Below are 13,462 nucleotides of genomic sequence, written 5' to 3'. Positions count from 1 at the left end.
TGTAATTGAGGTACCCCTTTCAATTTAAAATTCTAAAAAAAATCTTGGTTTTTCCTTACTGTAATTTTTTTTTTTTTAGTAATGGTGATAAAATAAAGAAATACGGAAAAAATACCAAAATACTCGTAGTAAATATAGAGCAAACTTGTCAAAAACATTGACAAATTATATTTTTAAAGTTTATTTTACGTGAATATTAAGGTACTTGTAAAAAAGAGCAGGAATAAAAAAAATGCATAGAACAGTAAAAATCACAATCAAAAATTCTAGAAAGAAAAAATACCTTGATGATTAACAAACTACAACAGAGATGAAGAATACCTTAAAAAATAAATGAAAGTCCATGCATTTACAAGGCTTATAACCTGTCATTTACTGGTTTATGTAGCCATTTTACACACTGCGTAACATTCACCATTTTGCCAATGTTCGAACATCCATATTTCTTCGATTCTTTAACGTTGATGATAATAAATTATGTTTGACACTCCACCGCATCATACAAATATTTTTTGTAACGCTCTAGTAGTTTGTTAAGTTGTTTTGTTGTTCTCAACAAATATTAAGACATTTTTTGAGAATAAATAAAATGGCATTATTTAAAATATTAGTATTTTAATCATAACGTAAGAATAACATTTTCATTAAAAAAGCAAAACAAAACTTATTTGATAAAAAATAATCGTTAATTACTTTGAACCACATATTTAGCAGACGTTTCCATCTCAACTTGCTTGAACACTGTTTCTTTTTTTGGTTTAGTCGAATAAACATCAATTTTATCAAAAATAATACCTTCCATTCCCCATCCTTTTAATTTGTTAATATTTTCCTTATTGTTGTTGTCATTTCCCCAACAAAAGTGGACGAGTCCTGCATCACGAACTAATTTAACCAGGTCAGGATCTCTAAACAAATCAGCAGTTTGAGACACAATGCCGATGATACTGGAGTTCAAGGCAAACTTCACGGCTGCTGGAATGCTGTTGCATCTCGAATCTTCATATTTCTGATCGATCAAACCTTCAGTCAAGAACATGGTCCTATAAAGGTTCTGTTTCATCCTTAGCGCGGTGCAAACGTCAGGATCAAAACAGGAAAAGAAGATTTTCCTCGAGCGGTTATGACGCATTACAACTTCTATGATCTTGTCCAAATAAATATTCAAATCAATCGTTTTCTCCAATTCCATCTCACCATTTGCTTTAGAAATTGGCCACTTGATTTCAATATCAAATCCAGCATCAGGATTGACGCTTCCGTATACGTCAGAAAGTAAAGGGAAAGGTTCGGGGATAGTTTCATCAAAAACGTAGATTCCTTCTCGTTTTTCCACCTGATGATAAATTCTTAGTTCTTGAAGTTCTTTGAGAGTAAGATCTTGTACATCAAACACAACCATGTCCGATAGTTCTTCTTCCGTTTTATTTTTTGTGATCAAACAACCTTTAAAATCGTGGTAAATAACTGGTACGAGGTCTTTTGAGAGTTGAACATCAAATTCAACAAGATCAGCTCCACTTTTTACCGCTTGTTCAAAAGATGCGATTGTATTTTCTCTCAGTTTGTGTTCTTCTCTTCCTTTAAAACTGGACCCCATTCCGCGGTGTCCTCCCTCAAGCCCTTTCCACAGTTCATTCCAAAAACTTTGATAAGTAACTAACATGTCATTTGGCAAATCTTTCGTTGGTAATATAATAAGGTACGTTCCTTTCATTGTTCCTATCGGTAAATTGTTTGTTGCGCAATAAATAGGCAACTCAAGTTTTCCTTTTGACATTTTCAATGCGGACACCAGAATATGAGTGTAACCCAAATGAATAAGTCCTTCGGTAGATTTCTCGTAAAAATTAACAATAAAAATGTTAACGACATCAGTGGGAGTAGTTACGTTGAACAGTAAATAGTCAGTCTTTGAATAAACGTGACCGTATTCTTCTTGGTATTTAAATTTAGGGTCTTCTCCATTTTGGTTAGCAACTTCAGTAATTACATTATCGGGCTCTTTCAAAGCAGCACCACCAGCAACACAATCCAATTGAGAATTTAATGGTGTCAGTTTAACATACACAGTTTTATCAATTAGGTTTTTTCCAAATTTGATAGAACCTTCGGGGATCGTAAATTGGAAGAGTTTTCCTTCTGAAAGCCATCCATTGTCAATTTTCTTTGTTTGATTGTATTCTCCAAACGTGTCAGTTTCATCATTGGGTAGATCTTCGGTTTTAATTCTGCGCGGATCAAAGTTGGTTTCCCACTTTCGTACAATAACTTGGCGTGGATTAGGGGCTATTATGCAAACACAGTAGCGATAATTAACGGGAAAAATGGATGGGATCGCAACAACTGCTGACCAAAAGTTTGTGCTTCCTTCTTTTTTCAAAGGTACAACATCGGGATGTTGAAAATCTCCAAGTTCTGTGCAATCACCAGTAACGCAAGCAACTTCTGAGGGGTGTAAATCTGGTAACAGAACTCTGAACTTCCATTCTTTAGTATCATCTTTGGATACTCTCTGGTCACGCTTGCACACAGTGACACATTTCTGAACTGAGTCCATGATGACCACAAGTAATGAACTGATATATTATTTCGAAGAATTACACGTTTTATATAGCATCTAAGATGACGAAACTTATCTATGACTGTTCTTATTATCTATCTTATAGCAACAAACAAATAACCACAAATCACTTAAGATCAACAGAGTATCTAAATGAATAAATTGTTGACTCCTTTTAAATGTGGAAATATTGGTTTTGGTTTATAAATAGCATATGAGAACTATCAACATCATTCTACTAACCGCACCCGGTGGTGCATATAGCACCCGCCAATATCTCAACAAAAACGTGGGAAATAAATATGATAAATATAACAATCGATCTGAATTGAAAAATAATCGGGCAATTCTGGAGTTTAGAAGGCTGGTGACCTGTCATTGCCTTATTTAAGTGGCCACTTTACGAACTGTGTAACCTTGATGATCCTGCCTATGATTAAATATCCACCTTTTTCCATCTCTTCTATCAGTCGTCATTTGTAAAATAGAAGGGCCAAAATGTTGGTTAATGTGGGTGTGATTCATCTGCCTGAATTATTATACCTTCATACAAGGCAATGACTGAAATTATTTTACAATGTTCATGCTTCTTTACGGACCAGCTGGCTTTATCAACATGGTCTATCCATTTTTGTGTAGACAAAAACTGGATTATATGATATCAATATTAATAACTCCCAAGAAGATTCAATCCAGTTCTTGTCTACAAAAAAATTAAGAGACCAAATATTTTTGATTCTTTGTTCTCCAAGCCGGGCATTGATTCCAAAGATTATATATTTACGTCATTTTCTAAAACTCATTATCAATAATTCGATTTTGAACATACCAATTAGATTAAAATCTATCTGATATATTATATTATATTATGAAATACCATGATTTTCTTTGTTTCCTATTGAGGTATGCTATTGACTGAGATAAGAAATTCTTTTGTTTTCTAAACATACATTGTGTGTCACAAGTTGTTAATCTCTCTAATTTCAAGGCTACTTGCAACATAATTTATTAAACATAATTCTTTCGAATAATTAAGAAGACGTTATTAAACAGACTTAACATTAACTATTTGAAATTGAGTGAAATGAAAAAGCCTTTAGAATATGGTGCTAGAGCAGGATATTGAAAGTCTCCTGGGAGGATAAGAGGGATGAAAAAAAAAATAGGACTAAATGCCGTAAAGAATAGAAAATTTGAGTACTATGAGCATGTGATGAGAGGCGAAAAATATAATATTTTACAAGCCATTCTACAGGGAAGGATTGAAGGAAGACGCAGTGCAGGTAGAAGGCGAATCTCTTGGCTAAAGAACTTGCATGACTGGTTTCATTGCAGCAGTCAGCCCTTGTTCGAGGGAGCTGCCAACAATGTTAAAAATTGCTGCAATGATTTCCAACCTCCATCGAAGAGAGGAAAAAAAATGAAGAAAATATATAGATTTTTTTTAATTTTTAAAAAAGGCTTTAAAAATATATAGTATTGATAGGTAGAAGTAAAATAATTTTGACCAAACTAATTTAAAAGTGATTTTTTAAAGTGGCCTTATTAAAAAATATCGTTTCGAGAAAAAAGGTTTTTTGTGTTCTGTTCGTTTTTATCAGAAAGTGACTTATTTGATATGACATGTCAAAGTGATTTTAGACTCGAGTCATGCAGTCAGATCAATTTAATACAATTTGCTTATTTGCCATCATCAAAACGCTTATTAAAATAAAATAAAAACAATTTTTAAGGGGATTTTCGGAAAAAATGTGATTGTTTTAAGATTTATATTATCAGATTTACTGACACCTGACAATCTGAGTCAAGTATAATTGATAAGATTAAGAAAGGGTCTCTGAAATGGTTTGGTCACGTAGAACGAATGGACGACGAAAGAGTGGGAAACAACTATGTATGGCGAAAATAAACGGTAACGTGAGAATGACCAAGGAAGACGCGGCATGATCAGATAAACCAAAATCTTAAGTCTGGTCATGTCAAAAGCAGACTGAACCAAAGGATATGTATGACAAGATGTCCTCTCCTCTCTTTATAAATAAGTGTTTTTTTTTTTTAATATTTTTTTTTTGTTAATCTTTGTTTTTAATTTTTGTATAAAATTGTGAGATTCAATTTGTCCATGTATTTGTAAATTTCTCAAACTGAACGGTTTGAGTTGGTAGGATGAAATTGCTTTAAGGCAATATGCCCGCCCTTATATGTATATATATATTGTATATGTATATAAAGTGTAAAATAAATAAATATGAATGTGGAAGAAGCTAGGAATGTATGCTAGGATAAGCGCGTGTGGCGGTCCATTCTCTCTGCCTACCCCTACGGGAAATGGCGTGATGGTAGTGGTAGTAGTAGACTTAGTGACAGTTTTTTTAACAATTTTTTTACTTGTTTTGCAGGCTTGAATTGCCATTTCAATGGCATTCTTTGAAGTTAATTCTTCACTTAGGACTGACTGAAAAATAGTTTTTGAATAACACAATTCTAAAGGCTTTTATTTGCTCTACAAAAAATAGGTTTTCCTTAGCAGAGTTTTACTGTTGAACTTGAGTATGAGTGGCCAAAACGTCGACTGCGTAACCATTCTAAGTCATCAGTCTGTCTGACGTCTCGAAACCAGTTTCATAAGATACAGTACATTTTTTCTGCGGTCGATTTTATCATTATCACATTCCCCTTTCGCACCTAATGGTGCATAGAGCACTGCATTGGTACACCTATCGTAGCGTATTTTGATCATTTTTGTTGAATAAAGGTAAGATGATCAGTCATACGCTTCAGGTACCAGTCCGGGGACTATGAAAAATTCTGGAGTGAAAACACCATTTTCAATAAATATTTAATAACCATGTCGGCCATCAAACTAGAGTTTCAGCTCTTTTACTTCACTGAAGTCAACAGATTGAAAGGATGAGCAAATGTGGATGTTTAAATATGGGCAGAATGGTGAATGTTACACAGTGTGTAAAGTGGCCACTTAAATCAGCCAACGACAGGTCATAAGCTCTGTAAATGCCTAGACTTCCATATTTCCTTCTTAAAAATGTTTTCCCTCTCTGTTGAAATAAATTAAAATTTGAACAACTCCCTAGGGAGGAAATCCAGCCAGTTTGCGAACATTTGGACATACTCAAACATTGATGAATCAACTACTTGGTAAAAGAAAAAGTATAAAAAATGGAAAATTGTTTTCAGGCGTTGCCTAGTAGGTGATTTGGTTCAGCCGGATGAATCTCACCTACGTGATAAAGGTTTCAGCTCTTTTACTTCACAAAAGTCAACACATGGAAGAGTTGAGCAAATGTGGATGTTCAAACATGGGCAGAATGGTGAATGTTACACAGTGTGTAAAGTGGCCACTTAAACCAGCCAACGGCAGGTCATAATCTTTGTAAATGCCTAGACTTCCATATTCCATTCTCAACAATGTTTTTCCTCTCTGTTGAAATACATTTATATATGGATTGGATAATTTTTGTTTTTTTTTAATGCGACGAAAACCTCATGTTTATGTGTTTTGTATTCTTTTTTCTTATTTCGTTTTATAATATTTTGTTGGTTGTACTTAAATAATCAAGTTTAATTATCCTTCAAAAACACATTGAGATATAAAATATAGACAAAACACTCCATATAAATCCGAGCTAAAAACTAATCCCCTAAGGAATTAAATGACCAGCGGAGGGAACAAGTATCGTCACGTCATATCACGTTGACTTTGACAAGCAAAACAAGTAGTATAGTAAAAAACACAGACTGTTTACATCGGTCTACTGTAAGTTCCATTCAGTATGTCACTCCCTTCCGCATACGCATCACCTTTGTTTATCGTTTCATTATTCGTCCGACCAACTGACCAGGATAGAGACAGGAGAAAACTCACGACTGGTAACGTTTTTTAACATGAAAATAGCTACTTTAAACAAGAATTGAAAAACATGTTTTACCGATGAAAGGTTAAACCATCGCTTTTCCAGATTGGTTTGTGCGGTTTTTTAGTGTACATATAGGCATTTTAGTAATTGCGAGGAGAAAAGTAGCCGGTGAACGCTCGCAACAGACTAAAGTCAATTTTATCAAACATATGTCAATTGGCCGCAGTTTGAGAGAACATATTTTGAACGCTCATGTTTACTCTAGTCATATTTATTTATTTATTAATATTTTACTCTTACAAACTATAAACAATAATAAAAATAATGTGACCTCACTGGGGTGGGGTTACCCATGCCGAAGACACTAAACAATAACGTGGTGAGTGGTTAAGACGCTAGACTCACGCACGGAAGGTTCCAGGTTCGATTTCCGGTGAGAACACAAAAATTAAAAATGTGATTTTTCTCAAGCCTGGGTGCTCTGTGATGTAATTCACCACTGTAATTAGGCCTTCTGGCCTGTTGTGGTGCAAAAAAAATGTAAAAAAATTACACAATTAACTTTTTAAAAATGTTTTTACATTTGAGAAAAAACAAAGAAGACTAACTTAAAAAACAAAATATTCAGACTGTTTTAAAAACAAGGTATATATGTACATCTAAATTATTTATATAACAAAACGCACAATGAAAATAACAAAAACCTAACATAAGCTATAAACTTGTGGAGCAGTTGATTCAATTTTGGTTTGGATGAATGAGACAATCCATTTTACTTCTACCTAGCTCCACTATTCATTTTTTTATGGCCTTTTTAAACATTTTCTCGTTACTAATTGCTTTAATAGATAGTGGAAGTAGGTTATAGATTTTAATTGAATAATACTCAAAATCCCTTTGTCAGAAAGTGGTTTTAGTTTGTATCTGTTTAAGATGTCTTCGTGTTGGATCTAATGATTATATTATTTGTATGTGATGTATTGTAGGGGTTATGTCTTTCATTTGAGAAATAGTAGTTTTTCAATCTGTAAGTGAGTATTGTTTAAGCGTACAATTGTTTTGGTGTCATTCAGTAGATGTCCGTATCGGAACTCTGAGTATTATTTCATTCATGGATTTTTGTGCAACAAATACACTATTTCAAACTGTGTCACTTGCACCACCTTAACCGATTATACTGTACTCAAACATTGATTGGCACAATGCAAAATAAATATTTAAAAGTTCCTGTACATTAATTATATTTCGAATTGTTTTGAATATATACGTTAGTCTTTTAAGTTTGTTAGTGATATTTTCAATCTGCTGTTTTCACTTTAAATTCAGACCTCTATACCTAATACCTACCTCAATGAAAAAACAAAATATTTGCTTGAAAAAAACAAGATGCTAATGTTTCATATGAAATAACTTATTCATTAAGATTGAAATATTTCCTGTAAAATTATCATTTTTTAACTTACTTTATAAAATTGAAATTAAAGATTATATACCAAGAAAGGAAAAAAATATGATACACGAAGCCTATGTCAAAAGTAAATTGAGTTACATGATCGCCTTCTGGGGAACTGGCAACAAGACAGACATAACAAGAATACAAAGACAACAAAATAAAATTCTTAAACTAACATACAACCTACGCTACCTGACCTCTACGACTGAACTGTACAAAAAAACACACCAGTTTGACATAAACTACTTGACTAAAATTGAGACCTTAAAAATTGTGCACAAAATAACACTGGGAAACATACAAGACGACGACATAATATTAGTCAAAAATGCTGACATACACAAATATAACACCAGACAACAACAACACTATCATATTGAAAGAGCAAAGACAAACACAGGACAGTCAAAAATACTACATAATGGACTTAAACACTACAACAACCTACCTTACTACTTGAAAACTTTTACTGGAGACAAATTTAAAATCAATCTGAAAAAGCACATGATGACTGAACTAACTAGACTAGACGAGACATAAAATGACTAGACAATATTAAATTTCTAATGTAACCCAAACGGGTTTTTTAAAATTGTAAATAAATAAAAAAATTTAAAATATTCTCATTAAGACGATGAAAATTACATTTTTATCCCGCAACTGGAACCTGAAGCGTAAGACTTATCAAACAAAAATGATCAGATACGCTGCGATTTGAATGCCAAGGCAGCGCCCTTTGCACCACAAGGTGCCTATAAAAAAATTATCGTGGTGATAAAGACATAATAAAAATTCGCAACAAGTAATGTACTTTTGCATTGTTCCTTGTGCCACTGTGTGACAATAAGAACATTTTGATAATAATGTTTTTTTTTTAAGGTTGGCTATAGCTACCTAAATATTCAAAGTGTTTGCTGACCTTTTATTTCTGAACGTACACTCATTCCTACATTATATAATGTAAAAATGAATCTACACGTTGGCTCATACATTCACCAGTACGCTGGCAAATACGTCAATATGTATGTCATGTAAACGTAAAGAGGAGGTATTTGTGACTGGCAGACCGGTTTTTTAACACAACTGAAAGGGCGCAGGCTGAACACCTGTAAATGCTATCACACGTTCGACGTTCTTTAAGTTTATAGTACATTATGAACTGCCGGAGGGAGCGCATGCGTTTTTTTTGACATTCTTAACCCATTTTTCATTGGCCTTAGACAAGATGACGTACTAAATATGAGCAATGAAGAATTTTTTTAATTTGTTCAGCTACACTATTGAAAGAACTGTTCATTAAAACACACTTTATTAAAATGTGCGCTCATAAGAACATTATAATTTTTTTAATGAGTTAACTACTTAAAAATGTGCAAATAATTTATTTTTTTTCTTCGATCTCACATTTTTTGTAATTTAATTGTAGATAATGAAGGTTTTATTACAAATAAATGTACATTTTTCAAAGCTGTGTCTGCCCACTAATTAAACGATTGGCCTGTTAAAATTTGGTGTTCCTTTGTGGGAAGGTTCCTGTGTATTAGATTCACAATAAAATAGTTTGTATTTGGAACTACACTCAGAGACCATTAAGAGAAGAGAAAATTGCTTTCCATTCTCTTTCTTCTCTCCACCATGCTCGACTATCTCATCATAGTAGTTCATGGTGGTTCTCAATGTTAGTTCATTCAGTATCAAAGCTTTTTTGCATTCATTTCTATCTTCAGCCAAAAATTCCATACTGGGAAGCAATGTTTTTTAATACCTAATCTACTGCTTCACAGACTATTAAAATGGTGGGGTTTCTTCAATAAGCGTTGCTTCTCTGTATGGATTTATTGGCTGAAAATAGAAACGAATGCAAGTGGGTTCTAATACTACATGGCCTAACAAAATGATGACCGTTAAGTACTTCTTTGATGCGCTAGTCGAGCAAGGTGGGGTGCAGAAAGAGCTCCTCCCTTTACAGCCTCTGTAAGTAGTTCCAAATACAAAATATTTTTTTTCGGTGTAATTGTTGTTTTATTGAAAAAACTAAACAAATAACATCTGTCATTCGAAAATTTGTGCATTCATTTTATAAATTAAAATTGATATTAATTGAACGTAAATATGCAAAAATCAGCCAATCCACAAATTAAAAGGAGAAGATATTGGTTTTATCAGGTGCAATAAGGTTAATTTTATGTTTTGCTAAAAACAACCAGACCGTTTTTATACTAAAAAATGTAATAATCACCTTCTGAAAACAGTGATCACAATAACAACATTTCTTAATAAGCCAAAAACTTTGTTCAAATACATAATAAAATTCTTGTTTGTAATACAAAAAATACTAATGAATTTATTTTCTATCATTTGTCAAAGTCAAAAACATTCCGACTGTTGTGTAGATTTGATTATTAAATCTTTTTATAATACTGCTATTATCTCAGTTTCACTTTTCTATGGCTAGCTGCTTTCTGCATAACAACGTTTAATTGTTCACCGGTCTGTTTTTTAGTTGACTAGGCTAAAGAGGATATTTTTAGGCAATTATTTTTACATGAAATTTAAACGAATAAAAATAATTTTAAAACGTGGCGGCTGCTTCAGTTTCTTTGTCTATATTGGTGCTTGAGCCACGTATTTTTTGGGTGCTTTTGATTTACGTACCAGAGATTATGTACGTCGGCACATTGGCCGCACCAAGAGACACTGAACGACTCGCAAACGTGTGAGCAGTGTAGTAATTTCGCGTACTGGTGAACGTATTGGCCAGCGTGTAAGGCAGCCTTAATAATACGGATTGGTATGCACACGATTTTCAAATATTCGATTGGTCCAGTCTAGACAGATCACGTTTTGTTTTAAATCATTCTGTATTCAAACTGGGTTCCATTGTTAAATTTGCCGATTTCAATCCTTCTTATTTCAATGAATCGTATTTAAACACTTTCGACACATTCAGAGCCGGGTACTTTAAAAATGGGGAAAAAAACAATATTTTTAGTTTGTCACAATGCTTCTTAGCAAACTGGATTTAAATAGTCTAATTTACCAATAGCTTCAAGAAAAAAAATAAAAACCTTGATATTTTTTTACTAAATAAAAAACTAAAAAAGACAATCAAGCGCGATTTGTATCCAGCCGAAACATCATGACTGATCGTTGAGTCAGGTGAATGAAAGAAAAAATATACTTTTAATATTTAAAGCATTAACTTTGTGGTTAAATATTTTACCAAATGTTATTAAATATTTGTATATAACCACTTACCGACTTTTTTATGTCTACCGGTTTTGAGACGTACCCGTTTTTTCGTAAGGACACAATAAGCTTATCAAAATCCATGTCGTGTTGGTTTTATATTTTTGTGCAACAACTATGGTGAAGGTGTATAGTGGGTTTTGCATGTTGGTTTGCATGTTGGTTTAATTGGTGTCCTGACAAAGAGAAGGGTACGTCTCGAAACCGGTATACATAGAAAAGTCGGTAAGTGGTTAAATACAAATATTTAATAACATTTAGTAAAAAATATACGTTTGAATGTGAGAAATAGTTGTTTTGCCAAAATGCAAAACGGCCAATTGTCGCTTGGATTTTTTACAAAACGGAGTGTTTTTTTTAATTTTCCAAGGCAATTATGTAATCCGGGTAAAATTAAGATTCAGCTGTGACATATGTATAATCTCTAACAAATACTTTTACTTTTATGATTGAAGAGAATGTAGATTAAAAGCGGTCACCAATAATAAAAATAAATTATACCTTGCTTTTTATTTTAAGAGGATTTAAGCAATTAAGCGTAATTTCTACGCCCCTGACCTAAGTACTGAGGTGGAATGAAGATCGTTTTAGCCTTTAGCCAATAGAGCGATCATCTTGCTCCGTTGCCTTTAGGCTGCTCCTTGCTCGCTTCACTTGATGAGCTTAAACAATGGACCATCTCACTGAACTGATGTGGAGCCTGAAGAAACGAAACGAACAGAAACGAACGTAGCAAAATTTAACGGAAACAGTGACATGGACACAGAATACTTAAAATTGACGGACTGAGTTTAAAATTTCAAACGTTAATTTTTTTTTTAAATCCCTTTTAAATAAAAATTTTATCTGCGTTATTTATTTATTAATATTATTTATTATTAATAAAACATATAATACAAAAATTACATACTATTCTCTCAGGAGTTGTAAGAAACTCATTCGGGACCGTACATAAAAAAAAATTTTTTTTGACAAAACATAATACATCCGAAATAAAATAAATAAATTATTGTATAAGAAACATAAAACACCATCTTATATAAACTACATTAATAATTATCACTATCAAAAAGATTTAAGAAATATTTTTTGATTGCGACACTTCTGGATTTTTTATTCAGTTTTTCGTGTCTTAGCTCATTAGGCAGTTTATTATATTCGGAATGGCCAATATTTTCCAAGGACCTTCTGCCAAACTTTGTTGAGCGAAACTTAGACACATGAAGATTCCTTGAATAACGCGTATTGTAATTATGAATTTTATGACCAAATGTGTATTTTAAATTTGAGTGAGCAGAAAAGTTGATGATATTTAAAATAGTATTGGTTATGTCATGCAGTGGCATTACCTTGAAAGGAAGTATCTGATGTATTGAAGACCTACGATTGAAATTCTGACGTTCGAATTTTTTTTTTTGAGCTGAACTTTCTTTTCTAAAACAACAGCGTATTGAAAATAATTCAAAACCAACTCTTAAAGTGTGCAAGAAATTTTCTTTACACGTGGAAATGTAATATCGTGTTTCCACGAGCAAAAGATAGAATATTCCGAAGTTTAGACATTTAAAAAAAGAAACGTAGGTAGTCATGTTTTTAAATAATTCTCTTTCCATAATTTAGAAAAAATATAAAATAATTTATTCATAGTATGGAAAAATACATTGATAGTTTCTAGTACTTAGTTTCTCATTATCGTCATTTCCCTATGCGCGCACAAGCACTTTCTAACATTTTTTTTTTTTTTACATTTTGTTAAATTATTTTAATAACATAACTATTAACTGTAATTTGTGATCTATTATTGTATTTAGAATAAATTGGGTTTTTTTCTGTTATGTTCTAAATATCTGAATAAATAAATGAAAATGAAATGAAACACAGTGATGCAAAGGGCACTGCGCTTGAAGTTGTAGGCAGATTTTATTTAAGTTTAGTCTATAAAAAAAAAAAAAAAATGGGGAAACCAAACAATTTAAAACAGTGTCAAAAAAAGTGTTTGTTTATTATTTTTTATATATTTCGTTTTCAAAAAAGACTTGATTAACTTGTATTTAATTTTTTTGAAACTTTTATTTTATTGATATTTTTAAGATTTTTTTAAAAAAATATTTTATGTAAACATTTATTATATTATGTTACAAAAATGTTAAAAGAGAGAAATCCCTGCAAGAAAACTGCTTCTGCAGTTTGGCGGGAATTTAAAAAAAAAATTGTTTTGAATTTAAAAAATAAAAAAAAAAATAAAAAAAAAAATAAAAATAAAAAAAAAAAGATATTTTCCGTTTCTTATTTAATTGTGCACGCAAATGATGAACGTAAAAA

General features: G+C 32.2%; 1 protein-coding gene across 1 annotated transcript; it reads right to left on the bottom strand.

Moving 5' to 3' along the window:
- Positions 1-598: 598 nt before the first annotated feature.
- On the bottom strand, positions 599-2,582 carry LOC148273796 (glycerophosphocholine phosphodiesterase GPCPD1-like). The gene has a single exon (XM_088238180.1). It carries the CDS (start codon positions 2,558-2,560, stop codon positions 686-688), a length of 1,875 nt encoding a protein of 624 aa, XP_088094306.1. The 5' UTR covers positions 2,561-2,582; the 3' UTR covers positions 599-685.
- Between the last annotated feature and the right edge of the window lie 10,880 nt (positions 2,583-13,462).

The sequence above is a fragment of the Micrasema longulum genome, unplaced genomic scaffold (genome assembly GCF_059751315.1).
Source record: "Micrasema longulum isolate JH-2025_06_02 unplaced genomic scaffold, ASM5975131v1 h1tg001831l, whole genome shotgun sequence".
NCBI lineage: Eukaryota > Metazoa > Arthropoda > Insecta > Trichoptera > Brachycentridae > Micrasema > Micrasema longulum.
This window is presented reverse-complemented; position numbering and strand designations above follow the sequence as displayed.

Bases quoted from the DNA above. Each gene is read 5' to 3' on its own strand.
- LOC148273796 (XM_088238180.1), bottom strand. From the start codon at position 2,560: ATGGACTCAGTTCAGAAATGTGTCACTGTGTGCAAGCGTGACCAGAGA.